This window comes from Peromyscus californicus, unplaced genomic scaffold (genome assembly GCF_007827085.1).
Source record: "Peromyscus californicus insignis strain IS unplaced genomic scaffold, ASM782708v3 Scaffold_10__1_contigs__length_136768540, whole genome shotgun sequence".
Classification (NCBI taxonomy): Eukaryota; Metazoa; Chordata; class Mammalia; order Rodentia; family Cricetidae; genus Peromyscus; species Peromyscus californicus.
The window spans coordinates 8384686-8409071 of record NW_026294391.1 but is presented as its reverse complement, the minus strand read 5'-3'; the positions used below and the strand labels follow the sequence as shown (position 1 = coordinate 8409071).

At 45.2% G+C, this 24386-nt stretch overlaps 1 protein-coding gene and 1 non-coding gene across 4 annotated transcripts; both read right to left on the bottom strand.

Annotated features, from left to right (window-relative positions):
- On the bottom strand, window positions 1–24369 carry CUNHXorf38 (chromosome unknown CXorf38 homolog). 3 transcript variants are annotated; one of them, XM_052739354.1, is made up of 7 exons: window positions 22321–24369; window positions 22022–22156; window positions 16694–16813; window positions 10315–10464; window positions 8978–9157; window positions 2784–2946; window positions 1–1199 (listed from the first exon to the last, which is right to left on the bottom strand). In XM_052739354.1, the coding sequence occupies exons 1-6, from the start codon at window positions 22534–22536 to the stop codon at window positions 2785–2787; spliced, it is 963 nt and encodes a 320-aa protein (XP_052595314.1). In that variant the 5' UTR covers window positions 22537–24369; the 3' UTR covers window positions 1–1199; window position 2784. The 3 variants fall into 3 exon arrangements, with proteins under 3 accessions (XP_052595314.1, XP_052595400.1, XP_052595487.1); XM_052739440.1 differs by lacking the exon at window positions 22321–24369 and adding an exon at window positions 21712–21839 and having other exon boundaries at window positions 22022–22133; XM_052739527.1 differs by lacking the exons at window positions 22022–22156; window positions 22321–24369 and adding an exon at window positions 21604–21717.
- On the bottom strand, window positions 3860–3966 carry LOC128117911 (U6 spliceosomal RNA). Its single transcript, XR_008220945.1, has one exon. It is a non-coding gene; the product is annotated as a U6 spliceosomal RNA (small nuclear RNA).
- Window positions 24370–24386: the final 17 nt, after the last annotated feature.

Below are 24386 nucleotides of genomic sequence, written 5' to 3'. Positions count from 1 at the left end.
TTGAAAAGTTTCAAAATACACGAGTGCGTATTTATTATAAAAAGAATATACAAAAGATAAATTCCTTCTGACTACTCCCCACAGTCCCAAATCCTCTCATAGACATAACACAGCAGACAGACTTGGAAAAAAAAACCTTTCCAGACCTCAGTTATTATACAATACAAACAGCACTGTAGCATGCTAGGTATTATTAAACACTTTGCTTTTCTACTTTCTACTTATTTGCCCGTGGAGCAAGGATCTAACTCAAGGCGTCATGCATGCTGGTCTTCTAGGTAATTCCCATTATTGTACTGCAGCACAGGCTCATTCTTTCTAACAGTTATGGGGCAGAGTACATAGTACTATGTTCTATGCCTTATTTAGCAGGGCCTCTCTACTGGCGGCTGGGTATCAATGCTGTGGTGAACATCCATTCGTACATACCCTGTGCCCAGACGCACAGTCCTGTTGAAGAGATGCCTACAGGCTGATGCCTCAGTATAGAGCACACTTGCTTTAGAGCCCTTTAAACAAATCTTTCTTTCTGTTTCAATGCAATGAAATGTTACTAGCATACAGTTTTCTGAACAAGCCAGTAAGGTATGACTTCACCCGTTTTTACGTTTGTATCCACTTCAGTGTCTGGCACAGGGTTGACACTGGTAAGTGCGTGCTGATTGATAAGGACAAACTAACTAGACACAGGTGGAAACTGAAAGGTTCAGATCTTAAACTTCCTAGTTAGAAAGCAGGTCTTTGTGGGTTAGTGAATCAAGAGTCCATGATGTGTACCTCAGATCTACAAAAAAGGAGGTATTTCATTAGGTTTTCTTTGTTGTTGCTGTTGTTTGTTTTGGCAAAGTTGCAAAATAAATGCAAAGTTTTGTTTTACTCCTGAAGAATTCTCAAGGAACTTGAGAAGGGAGACCAATGAAGGGGGAAAGCAAAGGTAAGACTGAAGAGCAAACAGCAACCAGGAAATGAAACCACCAAGCTGCAGGCACATTTGCATTCACACGGGTTCTAAAGTCGAAATATAGGCCAAATACAGTCTCTCTCCAGCCAGTCTCTGAAGACTCAATCTTGGGCAGGCAGCTGACCAGGTGAAGGAGCGACTCATGTTTGCTGAGCCTTGGCATGGAGCGTTTCTTCTAGGCAGTTTTGGGAATACAGCAAAGTCCAGAGTTGACACGAAGAAGTCTGATTCCATTGACCTTGGAAATGAGCAGATGGAGGGAAAGGCGGAAGTTAATCTGACTTCCACAGAACACTGCATACAATGGTACAAGGCTTCTGCACAGTTCAGGAACAAATAGGATAAAGTGGGGTAGAGGAGAGTGGTAGAGCGCTGAATGAATTTATGAATATGCTGAAAGAGAATGATTTGTTTGAGTATCTGTAAGAATGATGAAATCTCTAATTTTACAGAGTAAGAGCCAGCTTAGCTAAGAGTAGTCATGGAACACGGGGACACAACTACTCAAGAGGTGCTAGAAGCATGGGGAGTTCGCTTTGTCTTTGGGGGAAGGGCAGCTCACTGACTCCAGGGCCTGACCTAGTAAGTAAATGTTCCGCAACTGTACTACACCTCCATTTCTTTAGGATTTGTTTTATTTTGAGATAGGAGCTCACTAAGTTGCCCTGGCTGGTCTAGAACTTGGGATTCCCCCCACTGCCACCTTCCACACAGCTGAGATCACAGGCACAAGCCGTCTCATGTCACTGGAGTTTACTTCTCCTCTGTGCCCTGTCCACAGCAAACTGCCAGCTAATCTTTTCCAGCCATCCCTTCTCAGACAGTAGCCTGGCTCTCCCTGGATAGCTCAGTCAAGCCGTTTTCTACTTGTCCTACTGCCTCTGGCTACTCAAGCCCGTTAGTGACAGTTCTATACTCCTCGGGAGAAAGGGCAAAAACCGGCCACTTTCCCCTTGCCTTCCTCAGAAGCTAAAATAAATACAATGTTTCTAGTTGGACACTTACATCTCAGCCCACTCTGTCGGAGTAAAACTTCCCGGCAGAGGCAGGACAGTACACTTCTGCCAGTGGCCAGACACTCCCTCCCTCACATACACCTAGTCCTCACCATGGAAAAAGCTATAGCTCAGGACCAGAAAAAGATTCTCACCTTAGAAACAGCACAAAGTCCCTGGGTGGGAGCAAAAATCAATGTAAGACTAGTATTTTGTCAAAGGACAATGTGAAATAAAAGAAAATTATTTCCATTTTTTATTATTTGGCAGAAAACCAATAAAATAGAGTGACCTACGTTAACCAGCTTTCTTATGGACGCTAGTCAAGCACAATTAATGGCACAGTAAAAGTTGGGCACCCTGGCATCATCTGAAGGCAGAATGGTTTTTGATCATGTTACAAATGACATGTTGGTTCACCGAAGAGCAGACCTTGACTTCAGGTATATCTGGCTGACATGCTGCAGAGAGGTGAGACTTCACACGTATGTGAGTCATTCATGAGAGAGTAAACTCTTGGTCCACTGTGCTTCCTTTGGGAAAGTTTGTATGTTTGTTTGTTTCAAGATGGGGCTCTCACTATGCAGTCTTGGCTGGCCTGGAACTCGATATGTAGACAAGACTGACTTTGAACTCACAGAGATCCACCTGCCTCTGCTTCCCGAAAGCTGAGTTTAAAGGTGTGCACCACCACACCCAACCTTCATTAGGAACAGTAAGGGCACAGGGAAAGCAAGCGAGACTGTCGGTTCAATGTGGCTTCACATAAGAACACAGACATCAAAAGGATGAGGCTGCTGTGTCCCTCTTTAACATCCTGAACTCACCTCAAGGCTTCCTTTCAGGTGGCTGTCTCTCAGCATCCTTTGAAGTCTGTTTCTGATGCTGGAGATGGAGGCTGTCTAGCTTCTGCACATCTTCTGTAAGGTCATTTCTGAGATCTGTGTTGTTTCTCAGAAACGCTTTCACCACATCCAGTTGATTCGAGATCTGCAAAAGGAAAGCGTCCAGAGTGCTGCTCAGGTTAATTTGTACAACAGAAGTCAATTCACAGAGAACACTGAGCAGTTTCAAGACTGGCTCCCAAGGCTGCAGCTGGAGCTCAGCAGCAGGCGCATGCCCTTCAACAACCTGTTCCTGTCTATATGTCTACCAGGAGACAGAAACACCAGCTACTGGCACTCATCCACACAAAGGTTAAGTCTGTAAATCAAAAATAAACACATTCTTTAAAACAAGGCACACTCATGCCGTGTGTGGTAGCTCAAACCTTTGTCCCAGCACTGGGGAGGCAGAGGCAGGTGAATTTCTGTGAATTCAAGTCCGGCCTGTTCTACACAGTGGGTTAAAGGCCAGCCAGAGATATATGTCTCAAAAAAAAAAAAAAAAACCAATAACAAAACTACACTCAGCCAGGTGTGTTTAAAATCTGTACTTGGAAGGCTGAGGCAGGAAGCTCACCACAAGTTGCAGGCCTGTACCAATAAATAAGTAAATTAGAAGATACATCTATAAAACAGTATTAAATGTACAGATACAAAATTCCAAGTCAACAGAGTATGAGGTTAAAAGTCAACACTCTTAAATCTGCTCCTAATGATCCCATTCTCTCCTTTACGGTGACTACAACAAGCCATCTTCTGTTTCAGTTTTGCTTGGTTTGAGACAGGGCTTCTCTGACAGCTCTGGCTGTCCCAGAATCTGCTTTGTAGATTTTTTTTTTTTGGTTTTTCAAGACAAGGTTTCTCTGTGTAGCTTTGTGCCTGTCCTGGATCTCACTCTGTAGACCAGGCTGGCCTTGAACTCACAGAGATCCACCTGCCTCTGCCTCCTGAGTGCTGGGATTAAAGGCATGCGCCACGACCGCCCAGCACCATCTTATTTCTTCTGGAGACATGTCTTGTGCTTGTGTGTACGCTTCACACATCTGCATGTCATCTTTGCACAGGGCCCATGCTATCCTTCTCTGTATCATTCCAATTTTACTATCTGTGCTGCCGAAGCAAGCACATGTGTACACATTTTTGAAATCACACGATCTCTTCTATGGGAGACTATAAAGAGCATTTCATGATTTTATACACATTTTTAAAACAAGTGTGTCAGTTCTTGGTCAATTTCACACATATATAATGCATTCTGACTAATCTCTCCGGCCCCTTTCATTCCTCTCTTCCTCCTACGCCTCCCTAACTGTCCTTTTCCTAGATGCAAGACTTCTGGTTTTGTTCTTGTGTCCTACGGGGACTATCCACAGGAGCCTGCTGAGGTCGCCAGAGGCTACAAAACCTGTTATCTTACCGGCAGCTGCAGGGGGAGGTTTGGGGCAATCTGAAAGCAAACAGTTTAAGATACCTAAGATAAGCAGTTAGCTGGAGGGGAAGGTTTGTACAAGCTAACAGCAGCTGATAAGTTCACTGGGACATCCTGGCCTTTAGTTCCTACAAGAGAGCTGGGTAATCTCCAACAAGATCAGATTCTAGTTAAGCCTGTAATAGCCTCAGCAGGAACAAAATGGGGGGTTGGGGATTTAGCTCAGTGGTAGAGCGCTTCCTAGGCAAGGTCCTGGGTTCCGTCCTCAGCTCCAAAAAACAAAAACAAAAACAAAAACAAAAAACCACAGGCACTGACTGTCTAAATATACTAGTAGCAAAGAGTTCTATACATACATACAGACAGACATAGGTTTTTTGAGACAGAGTTTCTTTCTCTCTGTAGCCCTGGCTGTCCTAGAACTTGCTTTGTAGACCAGGCTGGTCTTAAACTCAGAGATCCGCCTGCCTCTGCCTCCTGAGTGCTGGGATTAAAGGTGTGTGCCACCACTCAGTAGTGTGTGTGTGTGTGTGTGTGTGTGTGTGTACATATATATATTTTTTTGAGTCAGGCTCCTATATACCTCAGACTTGCCTTAAACATAAGCTCCTCCTTCCCTAAGTCTCAGTATTGTTTTGTTAATTTATTTTATGTGTACGAGTGTTTTGTCTGCATGCACGTATGTGTACTATATGTATGATGCCTGCAGAGACCAGAAAAGGACATCAGATCCCCCTGAAACTGGAGTTATAGATAGCTATCAGCCATCATGTGGGTGCTGGGAACCAAACCTGGGTCCTCCGCAAGAGCAGCCAGTACCCTAAGCCTGACTTTTACAACTGTATAGTATTTCAATTACGCAAGGTCCATTTTTCAACACATTCTGAACCTTTTGTTCAGACGACCATGTGGGATTTACTGTCACAGGTGTGACGTTTCTGTTTATAGAAAGAAATAGAAGGCAGCTTTAATTCTTAGTTTTTAAGTCTTAGTTTTTTGTAGAGTTAGCCAGAAGTGCCATGTATAGAGGTTATACTGATTTAAATCCCCCAACATACTTCTCAAGCTTTTAGCCAGTACAAGGAATCGTATCCCAGATTCCCCATGCTTATTACAAAAATGCCAGGTACTATTACTATTATTTTGATAGTGCTGGGGAACTGAACCCAGTGTTGTGGAATATTTGTTGAAGTAGGCAAAGATGTATTACACATTTGTTTAACAATGTAAAAATGTGTTGCATTTGCATTCATTAAATACAATTAACCTGGGTTCAGAGAGGCAGGGTTAGTAACCAGTTGGCAGGAAGTAGTAGAGAGGAGCCTAGCATGAGTTTTTTCGTTAGGGTAGTATGGAGAGTGGCTTCTGGGGACACCAGCTAAGAGAAAGTTAGCCAGTTGCTACTCTAACTCTCTGAGCGCGAAGGTTTCCCCCCTAGCCTTAGAATCTTGAATTTTATTAGAACGACGATGACAGAGATTTAGTTAAAGCGACCTTTACTGAACAGAATCCCCTCCCCCCCCCCCAGGCTACGGCCTTAGTGGTTGGACCACTAGCAGTTTGAATTGCAGCCACTGTAACGAAGGTAACCTAGCAACCCAGGGCCATGCACTTGCCTACCACTGAGCTAAATGACTAGCCCCTGGTTTGGGGCTATAGCATGTTTATTACATAGGGGACCACCAACTCCACACCAACTCCAGATTATTTAAACTCTAACAGCAGCCCACAACAGTGCAAAGGCAGCTCTTCAGCTTTGGAATGCAGAAAGAAGGGACCAGTGTGGCCTCTCTGCCTGCAGTCAGTTATAAGACTCCAATAGCCAGATGCTAGATGCAAGGGATGAGCAAGTTGTGAGTAGGCTGACTGTGGAGCAGGGAGGGGCAGGCAGATGCTGAAGATGACAGGTTACAAAGCAGACAAGGGGCCGGGCGGTGGTGGCGCACGCCTTTAATCCCAGCAGAGGCAGAGCCAGGCGGATCTCTGTGAGTTCGAGGCCAGCCTGGGCTACAGAGCGTTCCAGGACAGTCAGGGCTACACAGAAAAACCCTGTCTTGAAAAACCAAAAAAAAAAAAAAAAAACAAAAAAAACCAAAAAAACAACAACAACAAGAAGCAAGCAAGCAGACAAGGAGACCACCCTGCAGGTTAGCTGGAAGACTGAAAACCTGCCTAGAGCCCCTACAAAATGCCAGGCTTTGGCTATCCCTTGGAAGCACAAAAAATGTGAAGAACATAGGTGGCATTTTTGGTCACGGCAAGTGTTCTCCTAGACTCTGCTTGGTGCCTTGGTCAGACCATAGGGCTGTCTGTCACGTGTAGCTAATGCAGGCACCGTGTCAACCGGCCCCGCATACCACACTAAGTTCCTCACAGGACTCACGGTCCTCCCTAGGGCCTCTTCTCTCTTGGTTTCCTAGCAAGTGTGAGTCTGCAGTCCCCAAATGGGTTTGCTCCCTTCCACTTAGCTCCTTTTTTGCTTAAAGGTTTTATGCAGAACCCTCTGGTCCTCCTCCATAGCCTGCTCCAGTTTTCTGTTCCAAATTGGCTTGTTTTTTCATTCCAATCAGAAGTAGAGCTTCAATCTTTCCCTTTTGTGAAAGCAATAAACACATAAATGTGTTTAAGGTATTCATAGCTCTAGCAAGAGTGACTCCTCCTCCAGCTTGAAGGCAAGGCAGATTAAAAGGCAGGCTTGGTCCTGGTATGTGCTACTAGTGAGATCCTGTCTCCAAACAAACAACAACAAAGTCTGGGTTCCATCCTCAGTACTGTAAAATTTAACTGATTAAAATTCTTAAGAATGGTGATCTAGGTGTGACAGAAACGCCTGAAAGGCTAGTACTTGGGAGGTGGAGGCAGGAAGATCAGGAGTTCAAGGTTATCCTTGGCTATACAAAAGAGTTTGAAGGTATCCTGGGCTCTCTGAAAAAAAGACAAAAAACAAGAAACAAAAAATGGGGTGGTGGTGGGGAGAAATGGGAAGCTTGTGCATTTTCATGTAAAGGGGAAGAGGAAGTAAATATGAAAACCCAAAAGTTCTAGAAAATTGTAGTCATATAGGCTTTGTTACTTTAACTAGCTGTGTGACTTTGCATGGATTGGCTCCCAGCTCACTTTCATATACACAAATTAATGACAATATTAATATGAACTAGGAGATTTTGGGGAGGTGGGTTCAAGAGTCAATTTATTAAAAGGAGTTTAGCATTGTGTCTGGCACACATTCATTAAAAAAAGGCTTAATTTGCTTAATTAGCCAGTTAACTAGTTAACTGTGTGTTTGCCTATTATTCCAGGTAAAGGATGCTAACAGTGTCGCGCTTCCAGCTACTTAAGCTTAAACTCCCTTTCACATTCCACCTGTGACTCCCTCACCATCTGAAAAATGAACTATTTCATGGTCTGTTGAACAAAAAGGCACAAAAGATAGAAATTATCTTTCCTACGTAGAGACCTAGTGCCCCTTTCCTGACTCACACAAGGTAAGGAGAGCTAGAAATGTACAGTGGCCAGTGCCTCCCAGGTAGCAGACCTGCTGCTGCACATAGAGGGCTACACATTTCCAACACTTATTACCTGCTCCTCTATAAAGCACAACTCCGGTGTTTCCCTACTGATTTCAGGGACTCGAGTCCAAACAGCTTGGTGTGCCACACTCCTCCCTGCTTTCGGGGCCACTGCCCAGCCCAAACTAACTAGCCTTCCACACTTCTGCTAAGAGCATCCTTCCTCCCAGGCCAACTACTGATCACTTACTAAATCTCTGAGTTATAGCTCAATAGCATCTTTTCCTTTTTTGTGGGGGAGGGTTCCCCCCGAGAGCTGATAACCCATCAAGCATCTTACTCCGAATTCTGTTTTAACTCTTATGCCACTATTCCACTTTGGGGCACATATTAGGTCCTCAAATAGGTGCTCAGTGAAAATACCCGTTAAAATATATGATCAGACTGGGCGGTGGTGGCACACACCTTTAATCCCAGCACTCGGGAAGCAGAAGCAGGCTGATCTCCATGAGTTTGAGACCAGGCTGGTCTACAGAGTTAGTTCCAGGACAGCCAGGGCTGTTACACAGAGAAACCCTGTTTCAAAAAACTAAACCAAACCAAATCAAACAAACAGAAAAACAAACATACGATCAGTAAATACTGGAAGAATATGTACTTCTAGAAATCACTTGACTTAAAAATCAGAAACCTGAAAAAAAAAATCAGAAACCTGGCTCCCTTGTCTGTCCTGGCTGGAATTTTATGTCAACTTGACACAAGCTAGAGTTATTTTGGGAGCCAGAACCACGATTGAGAAAATGTTCCCACCAAATTGGTCCATGGGCAAGCCTGTGGGGCATTTTCTTGATTAAGGATTGATGTGGGAGGGCCCAGGCCTAACTCAATGTGGTTGGTAGCACCCCTGGGCAGGTGGGCCTGAGTTGTCTAGGAAAGCAGGCTGAATAAGCCAGTAAGCAGCATTCATCCCTGGCCTGTGCTTCAGTCTCTGCTTCTGGGTTCCTGCCCTGACTTTCCTCAGTGATGGAATGTGACCTGAGTTGTAAGCTCAAAGAAACCCTCTTCCCCAAGTTGTTTTCCGTCATGGTGTTTATCACAGCAACAGAAACAGTGTTGGAACCAGCTGCTGCTGCTGCTGCTGCTGCCGCCGCCGCCGCCGCCGCCTTTCTTTCCTCCTTACACTTCATCCCTCCCTTTACCTCTTCTGGCAACACCTCTTCTGCAGCTGCTTGAAGATACATCTCTTGCAGTTTTTCCTTCAGCAGTTCCGTTTCAATTTCATGGATTTGGCTCGCACTCAAGTAACTTCCTGTTTCGAATTCACAGCCATCTCGTTCATCCTCCTCAGGAATGTGAACAGCCCAGTCAGATGTCAGCAGCTGTGGGGTGAGCACACAAAGGCAAGTACAAACTACTTTTGATGAATTCTTTGAGAACTTCATCCATGGACACAATGTATTTTGATCATATCCCCTCCCTCTCCTCCCCAACTGCTCCTGGGTTCACCCTCACATTCAAAGTTCATTCTTCAGGTATCACTGTCTGCAGTGTTGGGGATGGAACTGAGGGACTAACCGCGAGCTAACGAACCTATCACCGAGCCACACCTCAGCCACTTGTACTTGACAGCCCGAGTTCCATTCCGGGACCTCATACGGTGAAGGGGAGAACAGCCTCCCAAGAGATGCCCGATAATCTCCACACGCACTGTGGCATGCACACATCTCTGTGGGTGGGGGATACTTGTGCACATCCACGTGGGCACACATGCACTCACACATACACACAAAATAAATGAACTATTTTAACGGAAAAGAAATTCTACCGGGGAACTCAAAGAATTTACAATAAAATACCATTACCTAGACCTATTTTAACCATACACTGTTATTAAAGAAAAACTCCGCTCTGTTAATCCCATGTTTTATGCCAGCATTCTTTCCTTTGGTTCACACTAGCCATCCAAATAATAATAGAAAACAAAGAGGAGGAGTCTGGAGTGCTTGCCTGGCATTCACGAGGATGTGTGTGCGTTATCATCAGCATCGCACCAATAATAAAGAAATACATTTTAGTTTAAGTAAACATCAAATCCATCTCTCTTCTGTTTGAAACAGGGTCTCACTTGGAAGCTCAGGCTTCCCAAGAACTTACTATGTAATAAAGGCCAGCTTTGAACTAGCCATACTTCTGCCTCAGTCTTCCAAGTGCTGGGATTTACATGCACCACCACACCTGGCTTAACATCAAATTCTAAATGAATGACTATGGATATTTCTGACCTCTTAGTTTTGTATGCCAGAACTGTTAAATGAAGTTCCAGATGGGCATGGTATATGCCTATAATCCCTGCACTCATTAAGTAGAGGCAGGAGGACTGCCACATGAACATTTGTGAACAACCTAGTCTACATATCAAGTTCCAAAGCCAGGCAGGGCTAACAGTAAGATCTTGTCTTAAAAACAAAACAAAAAAACCAAACCAAACCAAATGAAAAAAAAAAAAAAAACCAAATAAATATATAAAGATCTTTACCTGTTCTATTCTAGAATATACTGCTACAATCTCTGGAATATTCTTGAATTCATTCAGAAAATTTTGGATCTTTATCTGAAAATCTCGAAGCCATGTAGAAGATACTTTCATCTCTGAAGAGTGCATTATCTCGTTCCGACACCGAATTAGCTACAGAAAAACAAAAACGAAGTTGAGTCGGTATGCCTCAGCAGGTAAAGGCGCTTGGTGCCAAGCCCCAAAACCTGAACTCAATCCCCGGAGCCACCCAGTAGAAGGTCTGGTGGACTCATGTGTTTGAACAGTTGGTCCCCAGTTAGGGACGGTTTGGGAAGCATTAGGAGGGTGTGACACTGTTGGAGGAGGTGCCTCCCTGGGGTCAGGCTTGCAGTTCGTGTGCACACTCAGCTGTTCCCGCTGCCTTTACTCCACCATCAATCAATCACTATGGACTCTAACCAACGAAATGCTTTCTTTTACAGGTTGCCTTGGTTACAGTACTAGCAAAGTAACTAAGACAGAAGAAGAAAACCAACTCCTACAAGTTGTCCTTTGACTGCCACATGTGCGCAGTGGCACAGGCCCTCTTTCTCAACAAGCAAATAAATGTAATAATAAAAGTGCAAATAAATGTAACAATAATAAATTGGACATAACATTTTTAATAAGTCTTCTAAATTAATGGGGTAAACTGAGACATTTTTAGCTCTAAGAAGAAATTACAGAAAGACTTTACTGAATTATAAAACCGACCAGTGTGGTATCCAGAGGACAAGAGCTGGACCTTTCCTGAGACCACCACATAATCTATTTTAATAATTGAAATGGCATACAGGACAACGAAGCCCTCTTGCCCCTAAGTCAGACTTTTATTTTGTGCCTGCCCAGAGAGCATCTCTCAAGCAGTGAAATCCCTGCCGGGTCTCACACTGAAATGCTCTCGAGGCCCAGGGGAGCCCTTGGTGAAGCTGAAGGAAGGAGGGACTGGCATCGACTGGAGAACGGATGTCCCATCTAGAGCAGCAGCTTACACTCAACTTGTTGCTATCGGAGCTTTATGAACTAACTCAGCGTCACCAGATCTTCTTTATTTCCAGGATAGAAATTCCAAAGTTGGTTTAAAATAACCAGGCAGGAACTGGCAAGATGCTTCCGTAGGTAGAAGCACCTGTCACCAAGCCTGGCAACCTTCAATCCCTGGGACCCACACGGTGGAAGGAGAGAAGTGACTTTTCGACGTTGTCCTCTTACAGTCACACGACCACACCTACACACACACACACACACACACACACACACACACACACACACACACACACACACACCTACACATACACACACACACACACAAACACAGACACACACCCACCAAATAAATATATGGTGGTTAAGAGTACTTGTTGGCCAGGCGGTGGTGGCACACGCCTTTAATCCCAACACTCGGAGGCAGAGGCAGGCGGATCTCTGTGAGTTCGAGGCCAGCCTGGACTACCAAGTGAGTTCCAGGACAGGCACAAAGCTACACAGAGAAACCCTGTCTCGAAACACCACCTCCCAAAAAGGCACTTGTTGCTCTTGCTAAGAACCTAGGTTCAGTTCCTAATACTCACATGGTGCCTCACAACTTTCTCTAACTCCAGCTCCAAGAGATCTGATGCCCTCTTCTGACCTCCACAAGCACATACACAGGCAAAACACTCAGACACATATAAGAAATGTTAAAAAATTATAGAAAAATAAATATAACAATTTTATAAAATCAGATAAGACAAATAAAGCAGGAGTACAAGCCAGATTTTGGCTCTAGAATACTGTCAAGGGTTAAATTGACATACAACCCACTGACACAAATAACAACCGAGGCAGAGAGATACAAAGATGAGGCTGGAGAGGTGGCTCAGTGGTTAGAGCATGTGCTGAGAACACAGCTTTGATTCCTAACACTTACATGGCAGGTAACAACGTCTGTACCTCCAGTCCAAGGGGACCTGACATCCTTTGCTGGCCTCCACTGGTACTGCATACACATGCTGCACAGACATACATGCAGACATAACACCCATACATGTAAAATAAAAACAAATAAATCTCTTTTATAAAAAAGGTTGACAGTCATGGTGGCATGCAGCTGTAATGACAGCACTTGGGAGGCAAGAGAATCATGAATTCAAGGCACACACATTGATACCTTGTCTCAAAAGGAAAATAATACAAAGAAACCTCCATCCTTAGTTGTGGAAGTCATTCTCCTAAAATGTCTTTGTGCTGGCAAAATGTCAATTTGACATAAGCTAGAGTCATTTTGGGAAAGGGAACTTCAGTTGAAAAAAATACCTCCAATTGACTGGCCTGTGGTACATGTTTTTGATTGATGGTTGATGTGGGAGGGCCTACCTCACTGTAGGTGGTGCCACCTCTGTTATAAAAAGCAGCACCCCTCCATGGCCTCTGCACCAGCTTCTGCCCCTAGGTTCCTGCCCTATTTGAGCTCGTGCTCTGCCTTTCCTCAGTGATGGACTGTGCTGTGGAACTGTAAGCTCAAGTAGAACCTGTCCTCCCCAGGTTGCTTTGGTCATGGCAACTATCACAGCAACAGAAACCTTTATGAAGTTTTTGTTTCCTTTTTAAACATTTCTGCATCTTCTTTCCCCCAAATGTCTTCAAACAACCTGTCAAAGAGCAAGCACACTGGCTCCAGATATAACTGTAGGCTGCAGCAGACAACACACACATGCACGAAATCTTTCAGCTCCCATCCAGTGCCAGGAAGCTGTGTAAAGGGAGATTTCTGATTTGGAAATCATGATGAAAACAAAACCAACTTTTGCTTATGAAAAAAACATACTTAAATACAATTCAACTAGTCTGTGTTCTTGGCTGGAAGATGGGGTCAACACTATGTTAAATCTTCATCTCTGGGAGGGCACAAAGAGATTTGTATCTTCAGCTGCTGCCATGCTGCTGAAATAGTGTCATTCTTGACCAAAATTACAAATAATCCAAGGATTCTACACACTCTTTTCAAGGACCTCAAAATTATAAACAAGCAAGGATTATTCTTTGGTGATATAGTGAAAAACCAAAATCTTCCAGAGTTCTGTGACAGGGAGAGTGATCTACCCTAACATGTATTATGCATTAGCGTTCTTATTTTCTTCAGTTCCTCCTAATTTGATCTCATGGCTATTTTACAGAAGGACTGTGTGTGTGTATGTGTGTGTGTGTGTGTGTGTGTGTGTGTGTGTGTAGATAGGGATGGAATTTAGAGCCTTGTGCATGCCTTACAAGCACTTTACCACTGAGTTTCACAACTAGCCCTGCATTGGTCTATTTTTTTTTTTTTTTTAAGTTTTTTGAGACAGGGTTTCTTTGTATAACAGCCCTGGCTATCCTGGAACTCACTTTTATAAACCAAGCTGGCCTCAAACTCAAGAGATCCACCTACCTCTGCCTCCTCAGTGCTGCGATTAAAGGCATATGCCCCCTCCACCACCCGGTGCCTGCTGTGGGATGTTCTGTATGTCAAATGTGTTGCTGATTAGTCAATAATTAAAACACTGATTGGCCATTGGCTAGGCAGAAAGTGTAGGCGGGACAAGGAGGAGAATAAAGCTGGGAAGTGGAAGGCTGAGTCAGAGAGACACTGCCAGCCGCCACGATGAGAAACCGCATGTAAAGATGCCGGTAAGCCACGAGCCATGTGGCAAGGTATAGATTTATAAAAATGGATTAATTTAAGCTGAAAGAACAGTTAGCAAGAAGCCTGCCATGGCCATACAGTTTGAAACCAATATAAGTCTCTGTGTTTACTTGGTCAGGTCTGACGGCTGTGGGACTGGCGGGTGAGAGAGATTTGTCCTGACTGTGGGCCAGGCAGGAAAACTTTAGCAACAAATGGCGTCCAACGTGCTGGCAAGAGTTTCCACCTAAAAACTGAAAAAAAGGATTCTAAAACGGAGCTAAAAACAGTTCCTAATTGTCTCTCTCAAATGAGCGGCAGCTGCCGGTTTGAGCTACTGGCGGGTTGCTGGCGTGCGCGCTCGACTTGCAGTATGGCGGGAATGAGGCCTCTGCAAGTGGCACATTAAGCTACATTGTGGATTTAGCCTTTGCTAGTACAAAACAAAAAAAGAGGTTTCTGGGCTACACGCTGCTTGGATAAAAGCATAGACCCACGATAGCTCCCAGAGCTGGCGGTAAGCATACTGCCGCCATGTTGGGAAGCTGAGGTGGGCGGAGCCAGTAGCCACAGCACCAACACCGTTTCAGGCTTAGAAGGCTGCAGCTTAAAACAATAGATTCACAATAAGACAGATTCAGATGTAATAGTTTAAAATGTATGTAAAATATACGTAGGCTTGAAAGAAAAAAAAAGGTGATATATACAGTATAGAAACAAATACATGGTTTTAAAAAATAAAGTCTTTAAAGAGACAGTAAAATTAATATAAAAAATAAGCCACATAGAGATGACTATTACACAGAGAGTCTGGATTGTGTTGTCTTTGGGATTCTTAACTACAGAGAGATATTTGATTGTAAAGGAAGCTGAGTTAAACCAGTATGTATATTTTAAAGATACTTTGACTTCAAAATTTGGATGTAAGGATATGTTGCTTTGGAAAAGAGTCTCTTTTGTTTCCACAGAAAGCAAGAGGCTATGGATTTGTTCCAGATTAAGACACATCAGGTTTGACCAGCCAAGACCACCTGAAAGGTCTCCGATGACACCATGGCCCAGATGATCCAACATCCAGAACCGTTTCAAGGCAACTGGCTCAGATGATACACCCTCATGGACTATTCCATAATCCTAAAATTTTCTTTGTTTCCCCATAAGATACAGCGCCCCCCTCCAGCAGGAAGTAGTAAGAGAAGCTACGCCCAAATTCCCAAATTATATGTAATTTTACTTTGTTAAGGTTAAAACCTTCCTTTTTTTTAAAAAAAAAAAAGGGGGGAAGTGCTGTGGGATGTTCTGTATGTCAAATGTGTTGCTGATTAGTCAATAATTAAAACACTGATTGGCCATTGGCTAGGCAGAAAGTGTAGGCGGGACAAGGAGGAGAATAAAGCTGGGAAGTGGAAGGCTGAGTCAGAGAGACACTGCCAGCCGCCACGATGAGAAACCGCATGTAAAGATGCCGGTAAGCCACGAGCCATGTGGCAAGGTATAGATTTATAAAAATGGATTAATTTAAGCTGAAAGAACAGTTAGCAAGAAGCCTGCCATGGCCATACAGTTTGAAACCAATACAAGTCTCTGTGTTTACTTGGTCAGGTCTGACGGCTGTGGGACTGGCGGGTGAGAGAGATTTGTCCTGACTGTGGGCCAGGCAGGAAAACTCTATCTACAGGTGCCCTGTGTTTTTTTGTTTGTTTTATTTTGTGTATGTGTGTTCTATGCATGTGCATGTGTTCATGTGTCTGTGTGGAGGTCAGATGTCAACATTGGGTATCTTCCTTTATCCACCTTCACCTTACTTTTTGAGATCACCTCTCAGTGAATTTGGAGCAAGTCCCCGGGCTTCTACTGTCTCTGGCTCTGCCCCCAGTACTGAGATGACAGATGTGCACTGCCACACCCAGCTTTTACGTAAGTGCTTAGAATCTGAACGTAGGTCCTAATGCTTACCCAGCATGTACTTTACTGACTGACCCATCTCCCCAATACTTCAGACCTATTTTTTCATATAGAAAACAACTTTGCTTTTGTTAATGGCAGAGGAGAGAAGATAAATCTGAGCTCCATGTACTTAAATGGCCAACAGCATTGTGGTGGTTTGAATGAAAATGGCCCCCATAGGCTCACATGGAGTGGCACTATTAGGAGGTGTGGCCCTGTTGGAGTAGGTGGTCTTGTTGGAGGAAGTGTGTCACTGGGGGTGGGCTTTGAGGTTTCAGAAGCTCAAGTCAGGCCCAGTGTCTCTCTTCCTGCTGTCTGTGGATCCAGATGTAGAACTCTCAGCTACTTCTCCAGCACCATGTCTGCCTACATGCCACCATGCTTCCTGTCATGATGATAATGGACTGAACCTCTGAACTGTAAGCCAGCCCCAATTAAATATTTCCTTTATAAGGGTTGCCATGGTCATGGTGTCTCTTCACAGCACTAGAAACCCTAACGAAGGCAAGCACAGGAACAAACTGTCAGGAAACTAATCTAGAGATTAATCTAGGGTTAGTGCTTGACCACATTCACATTCAGGTTCTTGGACATCACAGCAGGTACACATGCCATGAGGCCATGAGCTGTTTAGTGATGCCAACTTAGGACTCGAGTCTTTCTTGGACTGCCGTTCTGAGTGCTGCTATGCCTTGCTACATGGCTGGCTTATCATGAGGAGTTCATTCCAGCCTTCCCAGTAGTGAGCAGAGGAGTTGGGTGGCCAGCTCTTACCTCTGTGACTTTCTTCCGGTCAACCATGAAGTGATCACAGGAGTTGATGAGACTCAACAGAGCAACTGCATCACATTCCTCAGGTCCTCGTTTGTCTGCCAGTCCTCGAGGCATGAAGGCCTAGAGTAAGGGAGGCACCAGGTCACCTGAGTGGTCTCCAACTCTGAGGGCTAGAGAGGCAAAGTCTCTCCATTTCCCAACTGATGACTGATGTTCTCTTATTCCCTCAAGTTTCAAGCTAGAACCTCCTGAGTTCAAAATGCAAGCAGGGAAAGTCCTATCACGCTAAGCCTTAGCAAGGGCACTAACTGAAGGGCTGCACTATGCCTCTGTACTATTACATATAGCTCAGGTAACTGGCTTGTCTTTTGCTTTTGCTTTTTTGAGACAGGGTTTCTCTATATAGTCCTGGCTGTCCTGAAGTGCACTATGTAAATCAGAGTGGCCTCAAAGTCTCTGAGATCCGCCTGCCTCTGCCTACTGAGTGCTGGGATTAAAGGCGTGCGCCACCATGCCCAGCCTCCTGTCTTTTTTGTTATTTGAGACAAGTCTCACTATGCATCCCTGGCTGGCCTGGAACTAGCTATGTAGACCAGGCTAGTCTTGAATTCAGAGAGCTCCACCTCCCTGTCTCCCGAGTGCTGAAATGTAAGGTATGTACCACCAGCTCCCGCCCTGTCTTAGAGGTACAGATTAGAAAGAGAAATACTAGCCGGGTGGTGGTGGCGCACGCCTTTAATTCCAGCACTCTGGAGGCAGAGCCAGGTGGATCTCTGTGAGTTCGAGGCCAGCATGGGCTACCAAGTGAGCTCCAGGAAAGGCGCAAAGCTACACAGAGAAACCTATCTCGAAAAACCAAAAAAAAAAAAAAAAAAAAAAAGAAAGAAAGAGAAATACTTTTTTTCCACCCTTTTCCTTGGTGAAGCTGCAGTACCCGTGTCATGTCATTAAAGAAGACCAGGTAGTTCCTTAGTGACCTGAGAAACTTCTATCCATCACCATCAGAACCTGGAGTGTAACAGAACCAGCTTCAAATGCCAGCGAGGCCACTGCCTTATAGCCTTAGGCAAGTTATCTAATCCTCAGTCTCTGTCAGTCAAAAGGGGAAGTATCCTCATCCACATCAAAGGATGGTGTGCGGAGGAACTTAAGTGAACACAGGGAGAGAGAGCACCGTGCTGAGCACATGGTATAAAGACATCAGCAGCATCAGCAATTATGACGCCAATGGTGTGAGGTGAGTAGGTCCCACACAGGGGATAGACAAGGAGCTTCGGACTGAGACACCAGACACACTGGAAGGCTTCATAGCACCATCCTTCCTTTAGCTGAACCTTCTAAAATGAGTCACACAAATGCCGTGACAGCAACACTCAGAAGAGTAGGCAGGGGCAGGGTCACTGCCAGAGAGGGTAAGGGAAGGCAGGGGGGTTTAAAAACAAGTGGTCAGTTCAGAGTGGTGCAGGCCCCTAGAAGGAGAAACCATGAAGCCAGTAGCTGTAGTACATACCTGGAAAGCCAGTAGTTGAGAAGTAGAAGGAGGATCAAAGAGGCCAGCCTGGGCTACATAGCGAGACTCTATCTCAATCAATTCAGGGCGTGGGGGTGTAGCTCAGTGTTACTAGTGTTTTCTTAGCATGTGAAAGGTCTTGGGTTCCACTGCCAGCCTTGGAGGGAGGAGGGAGAGGGCTGAAGAAGGGAGGTCAAAGATGCAGTGTAGGGGCAGGGAGAGAAGCCAGGGCTGCATGAGTTGAAAACCATGTGGGAGCTGAAGAACAGACAGATACCAAATCCTCTTTTTGAGGAGGTTCTGCTAAGTAGATGTATGGAAGGCTGGTAGAGAAATGGGGAGACAGCTGGAAGGAATGGATTTAGAGGAACTCCTTCCCCCCTAAATTTTATTTTCTAAGTATTTTTCAAGTGGTTCTAAATACAGCTCCACTGGGCTATGATCTACCCCCTTGAAGTATGTAAGTTGGAGGTTGCCAGTCAGATAGTTTTTAGCACCACCCTCAAAGAAACCTCATAGCCATAAGCCATCATACCTCTTCCTCTAGGCCCTAGCAGCTTCTCAAACTATTTCTGCCTCTACAGATAGATGTGCCTATTCTGCACAATTCATGTGAATGGACTCACATGTTGTGTGACAGGTTTCAGGTTTCTTTCATTTAGCATGTTTTCAAGATTTATCCCTGCTCTACTTTGCATACTTTACTCCTTTTTTTTTTTTTAAATAACAACAAGTTATTCCACTGTCTGGACTCTTGTTAGCCATGTGTTGCCTGGAAGACCACTGGATTGTTTCTACCTTCTAGCTATTGTTTATAGTCCTGCCATGAACCCGTGTGTATATGTTTTTATTGTAGACATGTATTTTCAGATTTGGGGGTGTTCTGGTAGGGAGGGGGACTGAAATTAGAGGTTCACTCATGCTAAGCAACCCATAGCCCTGATTTTTCTTCTTTATCTTATGTATATACCTACAAATAGAACTGCTAGATTATAGAGTAATTCTGCTTAATCCTTTGGATTAGTTAGTTTTATGACAATTTGACATAAGCTGAAATCATCCGAAGGGGAGGAAACCAAATTAAAGAAGATGCCTCCATAAACTCTGACTGCAGGCAAGCCTGTAGGGTATTTTCTTAATTAGTGATTGATGGAGGAGGGCCCAGCCCATTGTGGGTGGAACCATCCATGGGCTGCTCCTGGGTTCTACAAGAAAGCAGGCTGAGCAAGCCATGGGGAGCAAGCTAGTAAGCAGCACCCCTCCATGGCCTGTGCATCAGCTCCTGCCTCCAGGTTCCTGCCCTGTTTGAGTTCCTGCCCTGACTTCTTTCAATAATGACCAGTGATGTGGAAGTGTAAGCCAAATCAACCCTGTCCTCCTAAGTTGCTTTTGGTCACAGTGTTTCATCACAGCAACAGTAACCTTAACTAAGACGACCCTTCTTTTTGAAAAATTAAATAATAGTAAAGCCATTTATATGGTAATGCGAATAAGCTGGGAAGCCAAAGAGTGGGCAGCTAAAGATGAAAGACCTTGTGCGGATGGGAGGGGAGGAGCTCCAACACACAAGGGAGGGAAGGACCAGCGGAGAGAGACACATAGAGATGCAGAACTGTAGGTTCAAGGGAAAGACAAGTCTGTGCTTGGGGCACCCATCACGTCATGAAGCGGAAGCAAGGCTAGCAGCTGGAATGAAGAAGGGGAGTGGGAGGAAGAGCTTGGTGAGGGAAGGCACGAATAGATAGCTCTAGGAACAGAAGCCCACAGAGAGGCCTGCCTGAAGCACTGGGGCTCAGGGTCAAGAGCAAAGGAAACCAGCGAGTTCCCATCAGAGATTCTTCTCTCAAGTAGGAGCCGATGATGCTGTCGTTTGGGCCCGAGTTGGGCCAGGCACATTCAGAGGAAGAAAACAATGACGATAACTGCAAAGGAGTTATCACAATGATGGGCAGCGAGCACGAGGCCACTGTGGCAAAGGCAAACAGAAGGAGAAGACTATCAGGACTGAGAAGCAGTGGGAGACAAAGAGCAGGGAGTGTTTGAGTAAGAATGGCAAAAGCAAGCCCAAGTTCGACACCTTAAGAACCTGCTGTGTGGACAGGGATGGGGTGCTAAGTCAGGAACCGAGACCATGGCCTTAGAGAGGGAAGGTACACACGAAGGTGAGCTAAGTGGTCTTCAGGTGGTCAGCACGCATAGGGAGGAAAGTCTGGCAAAGAGCAGGTGGCACAGGCTTCAGAAGGACTCCAAAGCTATGAGAGCCATAAGAGAGACCGAACAGGTCTAAGCCAGTCGCTACAAAGGGGAGAGTTTTACTTCTTTCAGGTGTTTTTCCCAGTATGCTCTAGGTAAAGGTAGAAATTGGAAACACTACTGCAGCAATACAAAAATGGTGGTGGTGGTGGATGGGACTCAGTGGTTAAGTGGACTTTCTGTTCTTCTAGAGGACTGGAGTTTGGTTCCACTCACCCATGTTGGGAGACTCACAACCACCTGTTACTACAGCTCCAGTGGATCCAACTCCCTCTTCTGGCTCTAGTGAGCACCAGAACACAGGTGGCATGCACTCACACATTAACATGATAAAAACTTTTCTTCATTTTTTCAGACAGGGTCTCTCTGTGTAGATTAGCCATGTAGACCATGCTGGCCTTAAACTCAAGAGATCTGTCTGCCTCTACTTCCCAAGTGCTGGGATATCAGGTAGGCACCACCAATTCCAGCCCAATAGAAACTTATTTTTAAAGTTTTATTTCTGTGCACTCATGTTTTGCCTGCATGTATGTCTGTGTGAGGGTGTTGAGTAACCTGGAACTGGAGTTATAGACAGTTGTGAGCTGCCATGTGGATGCTGGGAATTGAACCCAGGTCCTCTGGAAGAGCAGCCACTGCTTGTAACTGTTGAGCCATCTCTCTAGCCCCCATTAGAAACTTTCTAATCTTTTTTTAAAAAAGACTGCTGGTATAGTGGTACATATCTGTAATCCTGGCACTTGGGAGATGGAAGCAGGATGGTTAGGAGTTCAAGGCCAGCCTGAATTACATGAGCTTTTGTCTTAACAAGCCAGATAAAGACCGGGAGAGAACAGAGGTAGACCCAACATGTTAACTGCAGCCCAGGCAATGCTCTCTTCCTGCCACTTGTGTGCTTGCCCATACACTAACTCAGTCAATTTGCGTTAGGAAGCTACTTCTCACCTGTCTCTCCATTACTGAGCTTCCAGGAAACATCAAGAAATAAAAACAAATTCCCAATCAGTCCAGGTAGTAAGTCACAGTGCCAAAATCTAAAGACAGGCCTAACAACCTCTACCTCATAACTCACCACATTTCTACCTTCTAAAATTGTATACCTTAGCTAGGCACTCCCCGGCCAAAACGAGCCTTTTAGTGAGCCTACCTTAAGGCATATCTTATCTGTTCTTCCACGTCCTCCAGTCGGTATCTTTTTCCCTTTCTTTTGAGACAAAGTCTTAAACTATATAGCCCAGGATATCGCCAAACTCACAGCAACCCTGCCTCGGCCTCTCCAGTGGTGGAATTATAGGCGTGAGCACTTGGTTTCACTATCCGTCTTGTCCCAGCATCTCTTTTTGAAATCTTTACTATAGCTTCCAAGAAGCAAAGCTCAAATGCCTGCAGGAAGCAAAGAGATAAAAGCTTCTATTTACTGAGCTGGGATGGGTCCACTTTAACAGCCTTTAACTACTAGAACACTAGGCCAACCAATCTCTCAGTACCTGTGGTTTCTGAAGTCCCTACTTGCACTCACACCCACCCTCCGCCCCAGGGCACCAGGTGACCTGCCTTCTGCTTACCTTGGCTACCTCCCAAGCGTCCACCGGCCAGAGGTCAGGCCGGCAATTTCCCCAGTGCACGTCTCCATTTCTGTTAACGTGATGCCTCAAGATCTCGCGTTTCCACTCTGTGCACACTTGACACTGAGGCTGAAACTACAGGAGGCAGAGGTGAGGCGGGACCCGGATGCGCGCGGGGCGGCGAAATAAGTACACCCTAAAAGCCATAAGCAGCCCCGCCCCTCAAAGGAAAAAGACACCAAGCACGGGGAACTGGGGACAGGCTGTGGATGTGTCCCAGCACCGGGTGAGCAGCTTACCTGGCGAGCGCGCGGGCTGCACCGGGAGCCGCCGCGGCAGGTGGCGTGGGGACCAAGGCCGGGAAGTGCAGCGAGCAGTCCGCGATGGAAGGAGAGCACCTCGCGGCCGACGAAACCCTGCAGGCAGCTGCGCAGCAGCAGCAGGCAATGTCCTGCCTTCACCCAGTTTTTGTACTCAGTGCAATTGAGGCGCGCCGCCAGCTCTGACAACACCATGTCTCACGCCCGGGCTGTGAAAGGCGCGCGCGGGGCTGGTGGTGGTGGTGGTGGTGGTGTGATGGGGGGGGAGGGGCGGCAGCGGCAGTACGCACGCGCGGGATCCTGGGAAGCTTCCTCGGCGCAAGCCTCGGCGAAGCTTCCACGCAGCGCAGGCGCAGCCCCACCCAGAAGCCACCCCTAACGCTTAGCGTCGTCACTCGTGACAGAGGCTAGAGGCGGGCCATTCTTCCACGTCCGGGAAGCCGCAGCTCCACAGCTTAAAGGAACCGCCTAAGGTTTGTAGACTTGAAACATTCAGATGCAGCTTCTCTGATTAAAGCCCTTGGGCTTTAATTCTCATTTCCCCAAATACCCTGCTAACCCCTCTGATTAAAGCCCTTGGGCTTTAATTCTCATTTCCCCAAATACCCTGCTAACCCTCTAACCAACCGGATGTGCGGACTCCCATTTTGACTCCTTAATTGTAAAGATGGAGTAGTGCTCAAGGCACGTTTCTTGAATGACATGTTCCTTGCATCATGCACTTCTAGAAAATGAAGTCGTTCCTAAAGCTACCGAATAACCGCAGCGAATCCCGGACATCAGTAGAACAGTCTCTGCGTGAAGCGCGGGTCTGTTGTGTTGTGTGCCCCCAGCATGTGCTACGCTGACGCTAGGGCCAGAATCTCCATAACTGGAGCACCTGGCAGAGACAAGGGATAATGTGGTTCCCGGATTTGGAGGAAGGGCTGCACAGCCACAAGCTGAACCCTCCAGAAAACGTACACCACAGTTGTTTCAGCTGTCAGAATGCATTAGACTGCCAATGTGAAGTGAGAAAGTCATTGTTTTAGATGCTTTCAGTGAGTTTCTTTAGCTTGGAAAACATGGTGAAATTGTGTGTAATCAAAAGACCCTGAATGAAGGCTGTAAACACAGAAGCCTTCACAAGACTGCATGGTTCACAGCATAGGCAGTGTTAAGGTGCACTAGCTCTGGGTTCAAACTACCAATTTTTTTGTGGTTTGATCTTGGCTGATCCTAATTTTAATCCTAATTAATGACTTGACTTCTTTGTGGCTCTGTTTATCATCTGTAAGAGGAGGTTATTAATACTTACCTCACAGTGTGGTAAGGGGCATTTGTACACATGGAAACACTTAGAATGAATGGTGCCTGGCATACAGTATGTTCTCAGTAAATGCTAGCTCTCATTTTATATTGACCTAAATATGCCCTTTCACCCATCAGCTACATTATTAGACAAAGAATTATGTCAAATCACTAGCCAGTGGGAGTGGGGACAAGTTATGAAACCAGATCAGACCTGGTGATCTGGAGACTCAAAGTACAGTGCAGGCAGGCGTCTCATAATTTGGTCTTACTAACCTCAATATTAAATCCATCCAAAGCAAATCCAAATACCCCATTCCCATCAAAGCAAATGAAAAATTCCACAAAACCCAAATGAAATCTACATTAACATTTTCCCTTTTCTCACTTTTCATCATAAGTTTTCTTAAAATGTTTAAAAGTAGGGGTGGTGGGACACGCTTGTCTTCCCAGTACTCAGAAGTGGATCACTTGGACCTACGAGGTTCAAGGCCAGCCTGAGCAACATGGAAAAACCCTGTCTGGTTTTAAAAAAAAAAAAGAAGAAGAAGAAGAAAAAGAAAAAATGTAACTGGTATTTCTTTGGGAAGAAAAAAAACATGGCAAATAAAATTTTATTTCTACCCTTAACTCAGCTAATCTTCAAACAAGGTTCAGTTCCTGCTATAAATAACTGGCTGTACGCTGAGGAAGTTCTCACTTTCCTCCTAACCCTGAAAGTCCTTCTATACATTTCTAAATGACATCTCTGCAGA